The following is a 23,199-nucleotide window of genomic DNA, read 5'->3' as shown; positions in this document are numbered from 1 at the left end:
GGATAAGTGAACGTTGGATAAGTAACATTCAACTGTACATTCAAAGGCAGAAAAGACAAAGAAACACACTTGATCTAAGAATGCACCTAAAACAACGTCTGATTGGGGTAACATGCAGCGGAAAAAGATGGGTGGGCGGAGGTTCTATTTAAAGACCGCACCGAAAAAATTGTCTGATAGGAGTAACCCGCCCGCCCGTGTTTGGAGCTCAAGTGCCGCTGAGTTTTTTTTCTTTAAATATGTTTTCCGTTGGCTTGGGCATACCCGTTCGAGGGGGGCAAGTGTTTGAAAGATGGCAAGATTCTTTGTGTCTGGCGACTGTAGTCTTGCAGGAAGTTGGATTCAGTGATCAAGTGGATGATGTACTCAGCACTCCGTGTTTGGACGTCCACTGTTTTTTTGCACATGCGCATGCTGAGAAATAAGATGTCTACTGTGCCCTGTGCATATCCGTGTCTGAGGGGCCCACGATTTCAGAGATGGCAAAGATTCTTCGTGTGCCTGGCGACTGTAGTCTTCGTGAGGTGTTGCAGGAGGTTGGATTCGATGATCGAGTGGACGATGTACTCATGCAGCGTGCGAACTGCGACGACAGACACTTTCTCCAAAGACGATGATTGACAATAATTTTAAAAATAAAAACGCCACCCGCCCGCCCACCCGTCTTTTTCCTCTGCATGTTACCCCAATCAGACAATTTTTCGCTGCGGCCTTATTATTATTTTTTAATCATCATCTAACTCAGTGCCTTGTTTGGAGGAAGTGTTTGTGATTTGCACGCTGACTACATCATCCACTCAATCACTGAATCCAACCTCCTGCAACACCTCACGAAGACTTCAGGTGCCAGACATACAAAGAATTTTGCCATCTCTCAAAACACATGTCCCCTCGGACACAGATATGCACAGGGCAACAGAAAACATCATATTTCTCAGCATGCGCATGCACAAAAAACAGCGGTGCTCTGAGTACACAGGCCACTCAATCACCAAATCCAACTTCCTCCAATACTTCACAAAGACTACAGTCGCCAGACACACAAAGAATCTCGCCATCTCTCGAAACGCATGCCCCTCGAACACGGATACGCCCAGGCCAACACAAAACATTTAATGAATAGAGAAGCACCACAGTGCTAAACCCTCGGTGGGTGTACATGCACACCACATGCTAAGACAGGAGGCACAAACGCTCATGAATTTGACACCATCAAGAATCCCCTCACATGGTGGTTACGCCTACCGTATTTACACAGCTACCACCATCTAACCGCCAATAGGCACAGGTTGTCGTAATGAGGTGACCCCAGAGCCGCCACAGCCAAAAAACATTAATGTGGAAAACATGCACGTGCAAATATAGATTAGACGTCTCTGTTTGCTCTGAATTTGGATACAATAACAAAAATGAATAGAGACTTACAGGTCAGTCGCTTCATCCGACAAACAGACACGCTGTCATAAACATTGCATGTTCCCCTTCGCAAATTCCCGTGGAGTGCCAAATTTCTGTTGAAGACGACACTAGTGATTTTCGCAACAACAACACAGCTCAGCCACGCACACCGAAAATTCAAGCTGTCAGACTGCAGAACCACTATGCAGAAACACTGTGGAACAAGCAAAATGTTACAAGTCAGGTATAGCTACAGGTACTGCATGCATGGCGCCTGAATCCAGTACCTTCGCTCTCTAGACGCCTGGTTGTTGGTGGGAAAACATGCACGTGCAAATGTAGACTATAGGCATTGTTTCTATGTGCTAAACCCGTAAAGCAAAGGGACTAAACACCATGTACACGACAGACGCCCGATGGCTGAATTCTCATAGCACAGGAGCCAAACAAAGAGAGGTGGAGCCTTATGATGACATCATGTTCGTCTATTGGTTGGCAATGACACCATTTTCTCGTCTATTTGTCGGAATAGCTTCATTTGCATCTGCACTAATCAAGTATAAATACGGTCGTACATACAATCGCACGTCGGACGACTACTATACCCTTAGCCTGGATATCCGGGCCTCCATTAAATGTAAAAACTCAGAGGCCCTCCAAACACAGGCGGGCGGGTTACCCCAATCAGACAATATTTTCGGTGCGGCCTAATAACAAACTTCAATAAGTTCACATGTATTTAATTAAAACTCTTTCTGATCATAAAATACACTCCTTCCTCAACACAAAATACAAAAAATTCACTGATAAAATAGCAAGCTAGACATACTTTCACCACCACATAATGATTTATCAGCAAATTTAAGTTAAAAGTGACCATTTCACATAATACCAATCACTCATCTAATCAACATAACAACAAATGATTTTGTAACTGTGTTCAGTTCTAGTACCTACAACATAAAGTAAAACACCTTGAACCAAATAGTTAGTTGGCAATCATACACTACTATAGCCACCCATCAAACATTAGTAAGACATGAGACAGGTGTTGCCTAGGTAATACTGATTGGTCAAGTAAGCCATGCAAACCCTGATTGTCTCATTCTACCACTCTAGCAATACAGTCAACACCATGAAAACACCCTAATATCATAGTCAACTGTCTCCATAAAGCAAAAGGCCAATAGGTTATGACTTGAGCAATGTCAAACAAAATGCGACTAACAACAGATGTTGTACATGTGACATACACTGCACACGCACCATAGACACTGACTGTCTTAAATATTTTGATTACTTATGGTACACCAAATAATGTGTACCCATCAACAGCTGCAAACAAGACAAACAAATAATTTAGAGTACTGAGCACAGTTACAAACCAAGCTAAGCCAGACCAGTTGGCAAATGAGTTTCCTGGTACACATGCCATTTTCTGTTGTGTACTGCAGAAGTGTTTGCACTAACTTAATTATAAGTTTACAACAAGCTGCTTGTAGTGATTTCATTTCACCAACTCTACAATGAAACACAGAAAACGTACGATGTCAAAAAAACCAGACAAGGTGATGATTTCACATGCTATAGTTGTTCTTTTTAACCTATACATTGTCTTTGCCACATATAAATCAACAAGACACACAGTTTCAAGGTTTGACCTCACCATAGTGCTCTATTACACACACGCAGCCGTTAGCACAACTTGATTCCTCACATTCACTAAATCAAGCCAGTCTGCGTTGGCTTGGCAAGATATGTGTAACCAGCTCAGCATGAATCAGCACAGCTCAGTTTGCATTCACAATATGAAAACAAAGCAAACCAACCCAGGCCAGAAGATACTGGCCTGGTTACATGTGCTCATGTCAATGAAGTAAAAAGATGCAAAAATTAAATTCATACCACTATTAATCATAAACCATGGCTTTGATAATGTAAAGGAAAAATTTTTATGTGAGTATTGTCTCAACTAAAAGCCGACCACGAATACAAGCCGGTCTCAAAGAAAGCAGAAAATCGAAAACCTCATGCTGCATACAAGCTGGTCACATTTAGAAGCCGATCTTTAGTTCAAGACGCACAACACACATACGCGTGCAGTCACATGCACGTGCACATGTGTCGGCGTGTGCGTGCAGTGTTCAAACACCGACAATGATGAAGAAGATTCGACTGACGCTCTTGAAACAGCATCTCATAGTAGTCACAGAGGGGAATATAACGCCCGGACACCGAACATTGTCCGGTCAAAACAAGTCCATGTCCGGCCATATATTGTGTTGTCCGGACATTGGCTACTGGAACGGTCACACCCAAATGGCATGATTCGGACACTCAAGTCAGACTATGTGCACTATCAGAGAGTATGCTTTCTTGGGGTACCTATCTACTATCCCAGTAAGCCTGAACTGGGAAGCGAGTAATGAGGTAGAGGTCACACCAGGTGTGCTTATTAGAGCATGTTACACCAATTATCTTAAGTGGTTCCAGTTGATGATCCCTTGATCTCACTAGATAATTGGATAATAACCATTTGTACTTGGCTAATATGTCCTTGATATGCAAAAAGTGTTATCTTTTGGTTTCCTTTGTAGGAAGGGCTTAAATAATTTAGTAAACAGATGCCAGACCTTGTGGTTTCTAACCATTCCAGATCATCAGGAAGGTCCATAAAACAGCGGAGATATTAGAGATTTTCAAAGTTCACACTCATGGGGTCATAGACAGTATATATGCTTTTGTGTGAAGTGGTGAGACGGGTTACTGAGACACCAGTTGCTGTAAAATGCAAATTTTCACCTAGAATGCGTGTAGCACAGCACCAAATATGAGGACATGAATTGGTAGAAACATGGACAAGACGGTAATCAAACATCCTGATTTGTGAATGTTTTCTTTCTTGTCATTGTCAAATAGCAGTGACTGCTGTTTCTTTGAAAATTCCAGTCCTTCTGGAAAGATCCTAAACGGTTTCTTTCAAAGAGCCTTTTGGCAGACTATTCTGTCAGCACACTAAGTAACTGCAGAAAAGGTGAATACCGATTTAGTATGCCTTGATAATAAAATGAAGGAGTGACTAGGTTGGTGTGACACCAAAACTTTTTTGCCATATAATTGCCTTTCTTGACACCCAAACATGGCAAAGAAAACCTAACGTTCAAACTTCTGAGCAAGACAGTGAAGACAAAAACGTTGATGATAATGCAGAGGTTAGAGAAGATGTAAAAACTCTTGCTGTTCATTTTGCCAAACCATTAGAAAGTAAAGGAGTTAATATTCTTGCTCTTCATGTTGAGGAGGTAGTCCATTATGCTAGAAAATATCTGCACATCAGCAAGGTGTGCTATGAGTCTGTGTGGTACATAGTTCACACCTGTCCAGACATAGTATTAGTCTCCCTTAACTACCACACATGTTGAAAGGATGTTTTCATCGCTGAAACTGATAAAGAAAGACCGGCACACCAGCATGAGCAACACCACCTTGTCTGACCTTATGGAAGTATACCATGAAAGACCATCACTTCAAGACTTTCACGCTGACGCCGCTATTCGGCTGTGGTGAAAACAATGCAAAACCAACTGCTGTCCTAATCAAGGTTTCAGAAAGCAATACTGAGCAAGGAAAACTGGAGAGTTGACCCAAGACGATAGCACTAGCAGCTTTAGTTTAGATGACTGGGACATGTGGCATAATCCTCTAGGACCGCGTCTACAAACAGTTTTCCAGAAGGTCTGACTGAATACAAATTTGCACATTGTTGTGCTAGGTTTCCCTGTTAATGTTCTGCTATTGTCTCACATAATTATAGTGCACTTCCAAGTTTGTCTTTTGAGGTTCCATAATTTTTTCACTTTATTGTAACGCAATAAAAGATTGCTTTCCAGGTATGTTGTCTCAAAGTTGTTCTGGTTATTGTCATGCTTTGTATATATGTCAAATAATAGAAATAAAGTGTTGTTTGCGGGGTCAAAATTTGTTAGGATGGGCGTGGTCTAAATGGGCGTGGCTTTGGCAAACCTGTTTGTCCAGACAAAAAAAATTCCCTTATATTCCGCTCTGAGTCATGTCTATACATCTTAACAAACCTTGTTTCTGCAAGTGGTATATGATTGTCATTTCTATACCTTCACGTGTTCGAATGGCATATAAGCCTGTCAAAATAATATAAGCCGGTCTTAAATATTAAGGCTGGTTCACAATATGAGACAGAGATGTGATGGACCGTGATGGACAGCTCTCCGTCGTGTTCACAATATGTGTACATCCCGTTCCAATAATTACCATTCCCGTGCTACATGATTACAGCATCCTCGTTTTGCACTAGCAGACAAAATAGAATTGATTCTATCCGTGTGTCAACGCTCCATCAAGTAATCTATCCATCGTCCATCTCAAGCGGCACGTTTGATGTGATTTGACGGAATGGAATGGATTACTCTCTGTCGCGTATTGTGAACCAGCCTTTAGCCTGGATTCCAATTCAGCTTATACAGAAATAAGCAGGGCTTTCTTATTTGCAACAATACGGTATTTGCAGTAGTGTAAGTTTCCACAAAACTATTACCCACGCCAAAGATGGGTGTGTCCAGTAAAGTCATATGCCAAAGATAACGAATGTGCATGATTGCATCTGAGCAGTCTGCAGCCATTCAACTGCACTGTATCTGATGTAGTCACATGGACATATGCATTTTTGGTAAATATGTGCACCCTGAGTGCAGTCCTTCAGTAACAGAGCACCACCATCATTTGCTGCTTTGACTGTTGCTGAACTCACATCCAAAACTTTTCTCGGCTGTGGAAAAACGGGTCTTTTCTCCTCATCCCCAGCCACCTGAGAAGTATGGCAGCTTGCACAATGTGAGAGTTGTCACATGACTTTCGTTTGCAGCCTCAGACTAGAAAAAGTATACTGTCCCTTCTTTGAGCAGATTTTTTGCCCTACAGCAATGGCTTATCGTGAAGCATAAATATGCAATTGCTCGTCTGTTTCAACTTCACAAAAGGCATGACACTCTTAGCATAATACAATCAACAATACTTTAATACACGTATTCAACTATGTGACTTCTTTGGTACCAAGCCTGCAAGTGGTGCTTTCCCTGTGAAATCCTAAACCCACCACTGAATATCTAATTTTACACAATTTATAACAATGTAAACTAAGTTACTAAATATCAAATCATGAATGTAATTTTAATTTACAACCACGTTCAATCAAAACCAATAACTACTATATTGTAAACCATACACCCCATCAACATAGTATGCTAGAGTTTCATTAAATGCAATAGGTAACCCACAATTTTATCAATTAACAGCAATGACTAGAAATGATAATAGCATACACGATAGAGTTGGACCCTGGCAGTGTTAGAATTCCATGATGAGTCACTTGTTGTCACAACATCTCCAAGTGTAAGAGTGTAGGAAATGCCCTTAGTTTCTGACATGTACAAACTGGTGAGATTAGATCGATGGTTGACAGCTACAAACACCTGATGTTCAGATGCATCCACCAACAAATAATCCTACATACACAAATTGAAATACATACCTGTTATAGACGATATACATAAAGCTCAGAAACAAATATACAACACATCACCTTTTCAATCAGCTGTTGCTGAAGTGGAAAGCGAGCAACAACAAATCGACCTCTCTTGTAAGAGACATACAACCTTGCTGATCCAGTAGAATCAGTAATCTAATAAAAATAAACAACTAAACACACACAAACACACACAGGTGCGTGCGCACTAACGCACGTGCATACACACACATGCACCCATGCATGCACATATGTGCACACACACACACACACACACACACACACACACACACACACACACACACACACACACACACACACACACACACACACACACACACATTCGAGCACCTGCAAACTCAGACTATTACATAAGCAAGATGAAAAAAAGTTAAGCAGCATTAGACCAAAAATTTGACGACAGAGAAAACTCCACATGAGAAATTTTGCAACCTTGATTTTAAAGTACACTTTAATGTAAATTTCACAGAACATCTCATCCTATTCCCATGATGGTCATGCACTAATGCTTTTTTGCATCCTGAAAGTCATCATCATGATGTAAGATTTCTAGTACAAAAAGAAAACAAAACAGCAGAGAGGCACAAAGACACCACAAAACATGCATAAAAGTTATCTAAGCAACTGCACTGTTGACACACAAAGATCATTCGTCTTTGAAATTCACTGTTACTAGAAACGACTGACATATTATGTGCCACATTCTGCAAGCAGTATATACAGTATAACCGGTTATTTCCGTGGTCTCAAATTTTGTCAATTTCAGAATTTACAGATTTAATTACTGCAAATTAAATTCCTGCATTCCAACCAGGAAGACAGTTACTGGTATACACATGGACAACAGTGACGTCCCGGTCCTCCGAGGATAAGCCTAAATATCTGCAAATTTTATTTGTGCATTCCGTGATTTCTTTGCAGAATTCGCAGACATATTATGATCGCAGATATAACCGGTTATACGGTAAATGAGTAATGTACACGTTTGTGCTGCAAAATAAATTTGTGCAGTGGTAACAGCAAAGCTCCCTTGCACATGAGGATGTGTTCCTTTAAACTGCCTTTAGTACATTAAAACTAACTGACTAAGGAAGTGGCTGCAGAACCCTCAAAATTAGTGCATAAAAACTAAAATGTCTGCCTCTTAATAGCTAAGTGTATGCTAGCTGGACGTAAGTAATTCCATCAGGTCATTAGAACAAGGCTCCACTGCAGTATAGTGGTAATCCACAGTCTTTGTTTCAGTCTTCAAATGCTTATCAATATCTGTTATCTAATATGTGCACAAATGCAACAGATTCACATATATCTCACCTGACTCAAAATGTACTCATTTGATAAGACCATCACATTCTGATCAAATTCAGGTCTAGCCGTGTCTGGTTGGAATTCCATAATGCTACTAGAAGTGTATGGGTACGAGACCACATACACTTTGCTACCAGCTACAAGAAAAAATTGTACCAGTTTAGATCATAACTCTTGCAAGAAGTCCACCACTCTGCTCACACCCAATTTGTACAAAAATTAAGGCAAGTATAGTAACTAAAATTCATAATAAACTCTTTCTCCATTAGCTCCCAAGTCAATAGTGAGACAATAGCTCTCACTAATTTGTCCAAAAAAAAGTCAAAACAATAACCGCAAAATCACAGAATTCTACTTTTTACTAGCCCTCACAAGCCCTATGGGTAGTAGGAACTGCGCTAGCACCTAGATAGTAGTAGCTACCTAAGCAAAGAAAACGTAAAAATTAACTTTCGCCAGTCGTCCATTATTTGGCACGAACCAGAGTAGCCCCCATCTCACAAATTCACTGTAGGACGGGTCCACGTGTTACTCGAGACAACACACATGTGCATATGCAGAAGCGGCACACGCACACACACGCGTGCGCACACACACACACACACACACACACACACACACAGACACATTGTATTCCCTCGAGTCAGAGTTCTGTCTCCTAGCATCCCACTGCCTACACGCTACACGTCATGCAGCGAAGAAGATGCACCAGCTCTCCGACTGGCGAAGTACAGTGGCTGGCAAGCGCACATAGCATCCCCATATTCAGCTAATTAAACAAACAAACTCCAGGGCATCCCATTTCAAACCGCCAAAGTCTCGTTTCTGGCCGTCGGAGGCAGTCCGGGCAAAATCCGACTTGACCGTTTGCCTCCAACTGCCGATCTCAACCCTTCCGCTGCGTTTTGCGACGATCCGAGACCGACGTCGTGTCAATTGGCACATTACCAACATCCATTCATCCAGACAGACGGAAGCGTGGGTTGGCGTATTATAGTATAGGATTGACAAGAGCATATTCAGTGTACAATTTTGAGTGCAAGAAAGAGTCTGTTCACTCGTGTAACCTCCAAACCCTACCATAAGCCTAAAGCTTTTATAATATTTAATATTAAATTTAGGTTAACACCAGAGTTCTCCCAGGATTACTCCTAACAGGCAACACAAATTGAGTTATGACACCATTCAAGATTAATGTACATGGCATTGCTTTGCACCATTTAAGCGTTTAGAATTGATGCCCAACTAAACATTGTCTAACAAGCGTTACCACCTGAAGCTCTTTGGATGCACCCATCTCCCACATCAAAATACAATCACCTAATGAATACGCAAAGACTTCAAAGTTTCGTCTTGTAAACCTAGAGGCATGTCAAAGTATTGTGTGTTTAGTACAACAGCCTTCCAACTGTGATACAGTACAAGTGATACATGTGATACAAGCAAAGACCAGCAACTAGCCACAAGAGGGAATAGATGAAACAGTGCTAGGCTTGAAACAGTTTCTACAAAGTTGTCTTGATAAGGCACTTGTGCAACTAGCTTGATCGGAATCTCACTACAGTGTATGCTGCCAGAGACTACAAATCTACTAGCTTGTTCTCAACAACAAAATATACAACTCATAACAACACAAATACCTCATATACAACATGACAGGGTGTAGTCATGTATAAAAGCATTCTCCATGCAGCATGAGCATGTTAGATTAAATCCTGTCCCTTCAAATTTACACATTGTCACATTACACTTGATATATGTCATAACAAATTTTGTACTCGCTTAAAGGCGCACACTCACGCTAGTGCATATGCATTTCATCGTCTTTAAAAGGTTGTGTTCACCTAAGCATGTACACTCTTTAATTAAATGACATCAAATTAGTCCCAAAACTAATTGATTGTTCTTCAAAATTCCATCATCCTGCCAAATTTCATCAAAATCCATCCACAAAAAAGACGCCACAACTAACCTTAATGCTCAGCCCATATATATCACTATCAAATACATCTGAGCAAATGTATTCAAGAAAAAGCTCTACAGCAAAAGACAACATGTTTACTACTTACGGAGATGATAGAGACGTGCAGTAGCAAAATTGAAAGTCATTTCACTCTTCTCGTCAAAAAGTTCTAAGAAAAGTTGACCCCTCGAAATGAAACCCTGATTTGGATTAATCCCAAAAATAATCAATTGTACCTCTATCAAACTTCTATCATCCAGTCAAATTTCATCAAATCCATCCACACATTTTATAGTAATCCTGCCCACAAACCAACCAACCAACCAACCAACAAACAAACAAACAAACAAACCAATGCCTATAAAAACAACCTCCTGGCAAAGATATTACAAGTAACTTCACTGGTAGACAATAATTAAGACTTAAAGATGCTCAAGGAATTTATGCACCAACTCCAAATTTCAAGAACATAGCAAGCTAAGACAAATGCTTATTACCTAAAAGAAAACGGTAAATCAGGCAACTGAACAATCTTAGTGTAAAATGGCCAGAAACCTCACATACTAGATCTAACAATGTACCCAAACTTACAATAAGATAACAACAACTGTAACTCCAACCAAAGTTTTCTTTACAGCATCAACGCACTAATACAAATATACCTACTACAAAAAAACAACTACTATTAACTAAAGCTGTGTGTATACCCTCGCTTCCACAGCTATGAGCCTTAATTCTCAACACCGCAACAAAATTATCCCAAATAATTTATGAATTTAGACGCTGAATTGCTTCTAAGCTTGTAAAATATAAAATTATACAAAGCGACTGCTGTTTCATTTGACCAAAGTTTTTTAACAAAGCAACAAGATTATCACAAATGTCGCTCATGGTTATGCAATGTTAGGTTCCCTGATAACGTCATGAGCCACGACAGCAATTGATTAGCATTCGCAGATGCAGATGGGTAGGTTTTGTTATTCATTTCTGACAACACCTTGCAATGAAAACATAAAATTAGACTGCTCTGGTGAATGTTGGTAGATCTGATTGGCAATTTGGCCATGTCTCTATTTGCCATATACGACCAATTGCAAATACAGCTTGGTGATTGGATCACTCTAAGGGTATATATTCGTGAGCATGACAGACAGAGCTGACCAACCAACCACATGCATGCATAGTCACTAACCCAAAGTCAATCAAGCCATATATTTTAATTTAAGTACACTATACGCGAAGTCACATAACTTTTACAAAGTCTTGTTTCTTAAGATCATAGCTGCAACTAACAGTTAAATTAATCTCAAACAATAATTGTTTGCCATTTAAAATTACTCTGCTATTCTTCCTATACACCCACTGTTTATCAACAATGTACGTTTTCTGTATTACACACAGGTATAATATGTTCAATTACATACCCCATTGACTTATTTTTCTACTACTGCTTGATGATTAGATCACACTAAGGGCATGACACATTCCTGAGTATGACAGACATAGCCGACCAATCATCTGCATACAAAGTCACAAACCGGAAGTCATTCAAGTCAAATATTTTGAGTACTGTACACTGCATGCAAATCACGTGACATTTACATAGTCTTATTTCTTATGGCTCATAGCTAAACCTAACACAAACAATAATTATATTGTTTGCCATTCAAAAATTACTCTGCTTTTGTTCCTATACCTGCACTACATAAAGCTATATGTTCAATTACATACCCAATTGACTTATTTGTATTAAATCCACATTTAATACTCAACTTACACATATGTAGCTTTTCAAAGTATAACTTTGTGTCATCTTCACCAGTCAAAACCTCCCTAAACAAAGAGTAGCTCAATGTCCAGTGAAATTATAGCACAATAACCAAATAGCCTACTAAATACTCCACAAATCATTTTCATTTTACATAATCAAATAAAGAAAACTAAAAAACAAAACGTAAGTATTCTTACAATTACATATGCTACATTGAGCAAAAATAAACACTATCAATCAATGATGTCATGACTAATAATTACCACATATAGCAAGCATATACATCATTTCTTTTACAAAACCGGTCTGATTGCAGCTCTGTACACGGATAATCTCAAAAAATATGACCCTCTTCGAAACAACCTTGTGCTGGTCTTAGCAGACATTTGCTATTTAAATTCATATATTGGTGTTCACACATAATATAAAGAAGTTCTCTATGAACACTGAAAGACAACCTGGATGTCTGCATACTGCTTCATAAGTGCCACATAGCTTTGATCACCACATCTGCATGTTTCAATACTATGATATCCACAAAAACCCGTAATTGCTGTTCAGTGAAAGCTGACTCCCTTGCACAATGCATTTAAGAGAGACGCAAGATCAAGAATCATTCTTGAAAATCAATTATGGAAACTAGCAATTATTTAACTATATGCCCACCATGCAAATTTACAGCAAGAAACAACCTGTACACAATACATGCAAAGAGTTAAACAGCAAACAAAATTGTCATTTATTACAGGGGCACTAATTTGCCCTAAAAGGTATTTACTAATAAACAAACACGGGGTGCATTTCTTTACCACTTCTGGCTCTTCTGGAAGACTATTCTAGAAAGGTGCAGGAGAAAACGGTACAGCTAAAGGTGTGCAAAAGGCATTTTCACTAATACAAACAGAAGAGATTGGAAGAGATGGTGCCTGCACAGTAAGGTTGCTAGACCAAAGGTTTGCTCATCATGAACAGAACCATATAATCAAAGTCGCCGTTTAAGTGCAAAATGGATACTGACTGCACATGCGGAAGCTCTTCTGTCCTCTTCTGAAGAGGGTAAAATACCCGTAGCCTCAAACTTCCAGACCAGAGAGCGCGCAAACCGTGCAAACTCTAGTCTGGACCAAGTCAATACTAAAATGATTTCGGAAATAGCCTTCTAAGCCAATCAGCTCCTTACACCCGGAATGTCGATTGTATATTCTGATTGGTTTAGCAATAATTGCTTGTGCTAAGTGCAATAATGCTGATTGCATGCGTGTGAAATCCTCGCGAGCAGCTAAGTGCACACCAGAGCCGTGATAAAGACTCTGGTGTACGCACACATCTTAGTTTTAGTTTCAGCTTCAGTTCTTTGATATTTTCAAGCTTGCAGTGACAGGACATGCACAGCAGCGTCACCAGACCATCACCTTTGACAACTGATCAAGCGGTAGTCTCGCCAGTTGAGCGATTAGACTAGCTAGTGGTCTGCGGAAGAATCAAAGAGTCGTCGTTTCATGCCGTCCACCAAGATATCACCATAAACACGGCAGACGTCTCTTCTTTGTTTGTGAGATCTTACAGCATTTACAAATGATATGTTGATCTAGGTAAAACGATTCTACGCAGGTAGACTACCATTTAACATTGCTTTGGATAAGTACTTCCAAAATCATTGTAGTATCGTTTTGGTCGACTAGAGTTCGCATGCTCTCTGGTCTGGAAATTCGAGGCTAAGAAACCCACCCCATTATACTTACCAGTAGTATCGTGTTATATTTCTTCCCAATGAAATCCATGTTTTTCCATAATCAGTAGACACATACAGCTACAATGAAAGCAATAACTCAGTAAAACAACACAGAGTCAGCAGAATACGCAATAGCAAACAGCTACATCTAAATACCACCATTCAAATAAGAATTAGATCACTGTAACCTACATGCTTTGTAACCAAAACTGCAATGTGTATATGCATGCCAAAGTATGGATATGCACACTATTTAATAGCCTCACAGACACAAAGACAACACAAAACAAACAACTCACAGATTTTTGTGTCTTGTCATATGCTGTGAGATATGTGTCTCGATTCTCTGATGGGTTATAATCTATGTCATCTGCCACAAATGGAACTTTCACGGGAAGGTACGACTGTCCCTCATTCTCAGTGATGTACAATACATGAGCAATTTTTCCAACAAAGATTAGCTAAAAGACAAATGCAAATAAATTTCTTGCTATGCACAATTTTAGTAGGTATCTGTGTCTTCGTTTAATACAATGGATAGTACAAAATTCTTTGCTTATCACCTTCATCTTGTCATGTGGATTGATGTAGTAGTAGTCCAACACTGCTGTATTCACCTTTGTGTTATCGTTGTTGAATGTATAGCCATAGTCTATTGATCTAAGCAAAACCAAATGTGACATACATCTTCTTGTGGCCACCATTTCAGTTCATGTTCATTTTGAATTACAATTCATTTCTCATTTCTCGTTTGAATTACGTTTGTTTTCCATTTTGGAATTTGGAATACATTTATTTCCCATTTTGTAGAATGCTCATTTCTCATCTCTAGTTACTGTATAACTGCTTCTACTGTCGCATAATTCCTTACCATCATCCTCTTCTAAGCACCATATTGCAGTCACAGGGTTTCCCCCAGGATCTTTTAGCAGGGCAGTCCACCCTGTTTAAAATTTGAGGGTGTGGTCCTATTCACCAACAATGTGAGAAAACTTCTGGATCTCAGAACTCTACACGAGTATGAACATTCTATGTATTTGTATGCATACAGAAGGCACGTGAAGAGGTGGAGAGAATGTTAAATAGAAATAGGGTAAATGTACGTGTACAGCTTTCGCAATGTAATCTGTGATATTCTGCCTTCAGACCCGACTTGTTTCGACAACAACAGGCGAACACGCATTTAGTTGTTTTCTGGAAGCCATTGGTGAAATTGATCTAAATTAGTTGTCATTGTGGTCCTCCCACTTTGTGGTGATGATCTCTTCACTGTCCGTGCTAGAGGTATCGTTTGACCTAACTTTTATTACCAATTGTTCTACTGATTGTTCAACTATACCAGTAGCTCCGTCAATAATATTAACCAAATTACATTAACATTAATAACAATGTATTAATATTAATAATCTGCCCCGTTTGATTTTAATTCTGGGGAAACCCAGAGTCATATCCGACAGGAATAAGTGCCGTCCTCTTTTACTGCGGCATCATCCATTCTCTGATTGCGAGACTGATCGCCAGAGGCACACCCAAGCAGTCAAGTTACGACGTACAGGTGAAGCTGTCACTGTTGTTTCTTCACTTCTGGTATACTGATGTAGATACAGGTATTTCATTTGCAAGCACACAATCAGATTTTTTCATAAATTTGTCCCTGAGGTTCTATTACTTCCATACTGGTGAAGCTTACAGGTATATCATTTACTATGTACCAATCAGAGCTGCTGACAGAATGGTTTCCATGTGAAATTATTAAGAGCATGTCAAATTAGCGCTGCACTCCAATAAACCCTTCCTCCAAAGTCCACAAAAAACATAAGAGTGGCGGTAATAGCCCTTATAAAATAGGTCATAGAGTACTTTCATTTGTAGATCATCATGCATTTGCATGTTATTGTGTTTCTGTAGCTCACAACTTCACATGCACAACCACAAACTGAAAGAGACAAATAAAATATTTCTATTTCTATTTTATAATCAGTAAACTATTAGAGGGGCAAGCTTGCGTTCGCACAAGCGCATGTAGGCCAATCTCAAGTGGAGTAGATTTGAGCTATTGAACATAACCTTAGTTCAAGTGCCCTGGTAAGAAAATCAATTTCAATCACCAGTAGTGCCGCCCATAGACTACACTTGCACAAAAGTTCATGGATCAAACTACTGCAAGTCTGTCCACTCAGGCATCGGCTGATGAGAACAGCAGCAATGTAAGCTTTGAACTATGCAAATCTTCGGTGTTCACTGTGAACTGAGTGCACTTGCTTACTCAGAGGAAGCCATAACTAGAGTATGTGCTATAAGGCATGTGCTTTCTAGGTCATGTGCATAGAGCAAGGAACCCTGATCTGGCTCAAAGTGCCAAATGTCAAGCTTGTCAACTTTACTAAAACTGCAGTGTAGCAACCTCAATTCTTTACACTTAATTCATATTCTAAAAATTCTGAGAACTAAGGCCTACACATACGTATCTGCTAGTGCAACCTCTTATTATAACGTCTTGATCCCTCCAATTCAGGCTACTAAAAAATTTCAGTCAGCTTTGCATTGCCTTCAGTGCGAATAAGAGTGAAAAAGGCTTTGCAATTACTGAGTGTTTTAATTCAAAGTGATAAAATGTACATGCAACAGTGTGAGAATGCTCCTATTTAATGTTATCACAAACTCAGACTAAACAACACAACTGCACAGTGTTCTCACCAAGATTTTGTCTCAACAGGCAAAGCAAATTAAGAAACGACATCATATATAAATAATGTCGCTTTCTGTTTGCTCGTTTTACACAATAGCATTGATGCCTAATAATGTCTCCTGTCATGCGTAGAACTAACCTACTACTATTTACTAGAACCAAAGGTCGTCCCTACAATCTGCAGCTCTTTACATAGCCTAACTAGGCAATAAGACTCAGGGGCATGTCAAAGCATGGTCGTGTCAAAGCATAGTCTTGTTGTAACTGCATTCCAACTCTGATACAGCACAGAAGCCTGGCAAGTAGCCAATGACGTCCAGCAGAGAACAATGCAAAAGAAGGATGCAAAAAGAAATGTAAAAAGCTTGGGCAGTGATGCCAGAAGATAGGGCTTCATTTACTGCAACAGGTAAGCCATCATTCAAGTTCCACCAACCCGTAAACAACACATATAACCCATGACACCTACACCAACGTGTGACAAAAAGATCTTGGATGTTCAGTTGCATTTCCACAGTACTAGAATGTTTGTTCAAGGATCACGCCTGCTATCTCCGCTCCCCAACCGGCAATATTGGTTACTTTTCATACTTCAAACGACAATCTCACTATCCCAACCAGCAAAATGCCAGCACGGCTGGTACTGGCAAGAACACTGCAAGAAGATTTCAAATTTTAAATAAAGGCCTTCTCACATTCAAAGCACATCAAATCGCAGTTAATCCATTCGAAGCCATCAAACCGCAGTCAATCCACTTTGCAGCAGATGTGAACTTGATGCATATTCAATGTGCATTGACCCATTTCACACTAGGAATGGAAAATGCAATCCATGTAAACATCATAACATGCCTACCCGTGTAACTTGAGTTACAACCTGCGGTCACCACTGCTGCCAGTCTCTTCAAACACATCTTTCTCTATCTTCTGTTACAGTACCCTCATCTATGCCATAAGCACAAGATACACATGGAACGTAAGTCTACTGCTGCTTTCCGACATAAAGAGCTGCGTGGGTAGGTGTGGTGCCACGTGCAGCTGCCAATGCGCATTGAATCCACTTCAAACCACCACCGTTTGTGGTTTGAGTAAATCAGCATTGAATGCTGTTTTGACAGCCAATATAATTAGGTGTGTACATTTAATGCACTTTGGAATGTAGTTTGAAAAGGCCTTAAGTGATACGTCTTAAGAACACAACAAACTCTCATCAAATCAATGCAACAAGGAGTCAACTTGAGGCTGCCTGGATATATGTTAAAATCTAGCTACCAGGTTCAAAACTCCAAAATGGAAGCTCGTTCTCTTTGTCGACACGCTTCAATCATCACACCTCAAGTACTACTTCAGACACATCAGTGGGAAAGCAAAATGATGGCAAGCAATTATCCACACAAATACCAACTTGAACTAGCACTGGAGAGTGAAAACCTCTACAAAGGCAACTCAGTTTCCTCATAATGCCATTAATACTCATTTCCATTGCAACTATTTGTTTAAAGGCTTTTGTGTTCACCTTACCATGTACATATACCATTAATTAATTAGATGATATCATTTGTCCATCAATAATTGCATGAAGATGGTATGGGTGTGCAGAAAAAATGGAAGCCATCTCATTTTTCTAGTAAAAAGTTTTAAGCAGAGCCGACCCATCAAAAACAAGACTCTGATTCACACAAACAGACAATCAATGTCAATATGTAACAATGCTATCTTATATTTTATATCACCCCAAGCTCAACAACCACTATAGAGTTTGATTGTGATATTTAATTAATTAATAGTTTGATCACTGACTATTAAATATAAAATAAAAATTTTGACAGCCTGCTTTAACAGCTAGCTCTCTGGAGACTGAAGAACCACAGTCTTTGTCACTCAACTTGTTGCAAAGGATTGGAAATTACAAATTTAGAAGCCATTTTGCTCTTAAAAAATGTACAGTACTACTTGAAAAACATATTTAAAATTGTACAAGTGACTGTCATTTCATGTAACAGCAAATGCCCTAGCACCGCTAAAATCGTCTGTTATCATCAAATAGTAAGATTCAATACATAAAGAACATTGATGTCACCTTGGTTATCTCAATATTACGTTCCAGTATAATTTTACTAATCAGTGACAAGAAAACAATAACTTTAGCATTGACCATTGCAAATGGTTATGCTTCTATTTTTTACAACTCTTTGTGATTTGCAAAAATGAATTAGACTTGTAATTAAATTAAAATGCTCTCTTCTGAACGTCGGTGATTTGTAAACGTTGATGGTGAAATGGCTGTTTGACTAGTGCTTGTGGTTGCCCACTATGAGTCCGAATGAGAACACTGCTCTGTGATTGAGCACTCATTTTAAGCAGGCAGTCATGCACCCATCCACTTTCATAACCACCAAAATCTAGGCTTGAAAACTGGAAGCGCCACAAAAGATTTCCGAGTGTCAGCACGTGACTTCGCAAAAACCCATTTCCTGTAGCTCACGTTACAGCACAGTACAATGTACTAAAAATGCATATTCCGGCTCTAACCTCCATAAATTCGATTCACGCGACGTACCATTCCGATACCGATTAGTAGTCAGAATAAATATCGCCTAGCGAGAAATAACGCAAAAAAAAACATCAAAAATGTCAGCTGCACCGTCTTCCGACTATACTGCCGTCTTACTGAGCTATTCTCTCCTGACCAGTGCACAATGGCAAGACGATGCCTGTCATTACGCAGATGTGCAAAATGTCCCAATACCGGTGGAGTGCTAGGATTTGTGCTGTTGGTTGTATCGCGTCTCTCCACATTATGCAAACTCTGCACGAAATGACCTCTGTCGAGCTCTGTCAAAGTAACACGACGACGCAAGAGCTGTTCATCCTGCACGTGAAGGCACAGAGTGGATGAGATAAAGACAAGAAGTCGTGCCACCTTGTGACAGGAGGACATTATGCAGAAGAAATTAGCGACATTAATATCAACTAACGATAAGCTCACGTGATTGTCTGTTTTCAAGCAAAACATTATTATAGCTTTTTACGTCTCTCATTCTATTGGAAGACCGACTAGATAATTTTAGCCATGACATTTGTAGCATCCGTTCCAAGCTACGGGTTGTATTGTAAAGTAAATCACTACAGACTAGGTACAGACCGAGAAAACACGAGGTTATTTCTTGACACCCTTTTTCTAACGTACGCTACCCATTCCCAAGCGTACTGTACATTACATTTCCCTTTTTCTCAAAGCGCCAACACAACATAACAGTTCAAAACACCGTCACGAAACGTAGTCTTTTCGCCAGGCCGGAGAGCGTATTTCTCGTCCAAAACTCGTAGTCGTCGGGGGCACTTGAACCTGGGGTTGTCTCACTTGAACACGGGGGTTGGCGACATCTCACCTCCGGCAACGGCATTTTCTGGCAATCTTTCTTCATCTTGAAACGTGGTATTGACATCCGCTGGCCAACTATCCCATCGACGTCTAAGAGTAAAATAACGACGGAATTTCAACTGATGACGGTTCCTTCCGATTACTGATCCTCCTTGTAGGACCACCTGGTATGACCTTCCATTCATTTGCCTCTTGACTTGTCCTGGAGTTCGCCATTGTTTCTGGTCTGCGTTCCATACAAGAACATAATCTCCTGGAAGTAGCTGTGGGAGTGTACGAAGGCCTCCATGTCGGTTGTAAGTTGATGCTTGATCTTCAGTGCTGGCCGTTGACTGAGTCTTCGATACGTCTCTCTAGGTAAGACGTTTGCCTGTGCTCCAGTATCTAGTTTATACTGAACTGATGTTTCACATGTCATGAGAGACGCCGTCCAACCCGATCATTGTCCATAGCACACAGAAAGAAAGTGGAAGATTTTACGAATCATGGCTGCTAGTGACACTCTTGATTTCTGAATTTGTTTGTTGTAACATCTCAGTTGGAGTACTTGCTTGCGAAGGTGTCTACTGTATGAATTTTTGGGGGGATTATGGCGACACATAGTAGCGAAATGGCCCCGCCCTTTACAATTGTGGCATACCTTCCCTGTTCTGTTGCTGGGCAACGTCCTTGGCTGTGAAACCAGCCACAACGAGAGCACGCATACGGATCTCCATGATTTCCGGAAAGTGGCTGACGTGCAGACTGCTGAGCTTGCTTGGGACGAGCCGCGACGGCCTCGACCGTTGTCTCCTTCTATGACTCTAGGCTGCTCTTGCGACGACTCTGCGGCGTGTCAGATGCTAATGACCAATTACTAAGTCCAGGTCAGTACCGTATTACCTCGCATTTTGCTGCATGCCGGTTTATGCCGTGGTTTACCAGGGTGCCGGTATACCCCGGGGGTCTAACGGCATGCAGCAAAATGAGAGGTAAAATGTGCAACCCAGAACGCATTCATGGTACGCTAGAGAAACACTATCTAGTATGCAACTGCTGCCACTATCATTGTGCTAGGTTGAAGTAGAACTACCAGTACCATTATATACGCTAGCCTAGAGCAACTCTAACAACACAGCAAAAGTAGAGCAATAAATGTCAGTCATCTTCAACGTCCTCTTCTCCTTCTTCTTCCTCATTTTCTAGTTCCTCCTCGGTGTCAGTAAGGCCACACTATGCTCTTGTAGTAGTAGCGAAAGCACCATGCAGTTCCGTCATGATGAACTGAACAGTGGGCATGCGCTATCAACATCTACTGCCTCGCCTACCCCGAGTATCCCCCGGTCTACACCGGTGTCACGGGGATTTGTGCACCCGGTGATTTGTGTATCCTCGCGCTTTGCTCGCGATTCCAGACCGTCGACCCGATGCTCCAGACCTCATGTCGGGTACACATATCACCAGTCATGATGCAAAGCTGCTGGTGATTTCGGACCCCGGTGATTTGTGTACCCATGTGCTTTCCTCGCCGTCCCAAACCGTGACAACGTTTCAAGCAATTGATATTACTGAATACTCGTCTCTAGGCGTCGTTTTGTGAGTGAAGTCTAGTACGTAACCAATCAATCGGTTGACGAGCCTGACGTTGTTGATGTACGAAGGAGATTCACTCCAACATTAGTTGGAGACGATTGCAGACTCAGCTGCAAGCATAGATGGGTCTACAAGCCTGCAGTTCTCAACTTGCAACTGGGGATCGCTGTAGGAGCATTGATGTGCACGCGTGTATGCCAACTAGAGACTTATGGACGACCTGGTCATGTGTACACACGGACGGACGGAAATCTTAACACAGCTGGCAATTTAAGGTAAGTCTAGAGAAGATATCGTTGTCAAATGTTTAATTAAGGTTCTAGATTCTGACTTAGTTCACAGTTTCAACTTTGTACATTTAAAGTTGATGTATTAATTGAACAAATTAATACTGAAGCTGTGTATAGCAAGACATTTATCTACATTTAGCGCAAATCCAAGGCTCACTACCGGACATTGTGACACATCTGTCATGATACAAGTTTTCACAGACTTAACACTCTACCATCTTGCCATGTGTCTTTGGCAACAAACACGTGCAGTGCAAAGTAATATAAAAGTGACTTCTGTCACATGTTTCCAATGGCTTGTCTTCTTTCATTGGAAAAGGTGAGAGCTCCTCTCGATCAAAAAAAAAAGTAAATCAGATATTGTTGCATTTTGGAAATATCAAAATGCATGATGGTTACATCATCTCCTAGAGCTGCATGAAATGCATATGCTATTGCAAATAGCCCGCAATCTTTACCATTTTGTTGCTGTTGCACTGGCATTTGTTCTACCATGAGAATGTTGTCTTTGTGAGCCAATTGATAGATTTGCGCCAGCTGTGTTTCCATACAAGGAGACAAGTGTAGGCCAGCATTGCTGTCGTATAGTCGTACTTGTTTGCCAAAGCAGGTTGAAGTCACCCAATAATGACTTCCTGTAAAATGAATCTGAATAGCTGTACAAAAATGCATTTGTTATTATTACAAACCACATGAATGCTTATAATATTATTTTGATAATATTACACTATTAGTGTAGTGTGGTGTAGTGTGGTGTTGTGTGTGTGTGTGTGTGTGGTGTTGTGTGTGTGTGTGTGTGTGTGTGTGTGTGTGTGTGTGTGTGCGTGCGTGCATGTGTCTGTGTGTGTGTGTGTGTGTGTGTGTGTGTGTGTGTGTGTGTGTGTGTGTGTGTGTGTGTGTGTGTGTGTGTGTCATGTCAGTGAGAGGGGTATTTATTTCATACCATCACTTGTTACATGAGCGAATCCGTAAGTCTGGCAAAGGAGTGTTGACTCTAGTCCACTGATGTAGGGAAACTGCTTTAATAGAAGCTGATGAGCAGCATGCATGTGCTTGTCAGTTAGAAAGCCGTCGGCACACTTGCCTTGTATAATACATTTATCAGTTTCATTGAGATCCAGACCATGTACCCACTGCAAAAGAAAATTTTATAACAAATCTTCTGGTTATTGTGGCAAATTCAGTTGACTTACTCTTTGTGAACTCTCGGCAGCTGATGTTAGACTAGACAATGTTTGAGGCATACTTGCTCTCTTATTAACTACCTCAAACAAACTTCTTCCTTTACTGTTATACAGCTTTCTCATATCATATACCCACAGACATAGGTCATCAAGTTGAGAGCTGCTGATGCTGACATACACGTTTTGATATCGAGACACCCTTGGCAATGAGAGTGCTTTGTCAGTTTCCCAGACCTTAATTAAGTCCACGTCTAGTAGTATTTGCAATTCTGGTGTTATTTCAGCTTTTGCAAAATCATTGAACTCTTGATGAACAACAGGATTTACTT

The 23,199-nt window shown here is 40.4% G+C and overlaps 2 protein-coding genes across 2 annotated transcripts; both read right to left on the bottom strand.

Moving 5' to 3' along the window:
* Window positions 1-2,905: 2,905 nt before the first annotated feature.
* LOC134193571 (VPS10 domain-containing receptor SorCS3-like) lies at window positions 2,906-19,398 on the bottom strand. The gene is made up of 12 exons (XM_062662431.1): window positions 19,111-19,398; window positions 18,972-19,036; window positions 14,314-14,410; window positions 14,050-14,211; window positions 13,761-13,828; window positions 12,025-12,080; window positions 8,291-8,421; window positions 7,013-7,111; window positions 6,753-6,935; window positions 6,115-6,238; window positions 5,490-5,555; window positions 2,906-2,919 (listed from the first exon to the last, which is right to left on the bottom strand). The coding sequence occupies exons 1-12, from the start codon at window positions 19,378-19,380 to the stop codon at window positions 2,906-2,908; spliced, it is 1,335 nt and encodes a 444-aa protein (XP_062518415.1). The 5' UTR covers window positions 19,381-19,398.
* Window positions 19,399-21,783: 2,385 nt separating this feature from the next.
* On the bottom strand, window positions 21,784-23,191 carry LOC134186654 (uncharacterized). The gene is made up of 3 exons (XM_062654668.1): window positions 22,880-23,191; window positions 22,630-22,819; window positions 21,784-22,342 (listed from the first exon to the last, which is right to left on the bottom strand). The coding sequence occupies exons 1-3, from the start codon at window positions 22,991-22,993 to the stop codon at window positions 22,023-22,025; spliced, it is 624 nt and encodes a 207-aa protein (XP_062510652.1). The 5' UTR covers window positions 22,994-23,191; the 3' UTR covers window positions 21,784-22,022.
* Between the last annotated feature and the right edge of the window lie 8 nt (window positions 23,192-23,199).

Source organism: Corticium candelabrum, chromosome 1 (genome assembly GCF_963422355.1).
Source record: "Corticium candelabrum chromosome 1, ooCorCand1.1, whole genome shotgun sequence".
Classification (NCBI taxonomy): Eukaryota; Metazoa; Porifera; class Homoscleromorpha; order Homosclerophorida; family Plakinidae; genus Corticium; species Corticium candelabrum.
The sequence above is the reverse complement of the archived record's forward strand: the minus strand, read 5'-3'. Positions and strand labels throughout refer to the sequence as shown.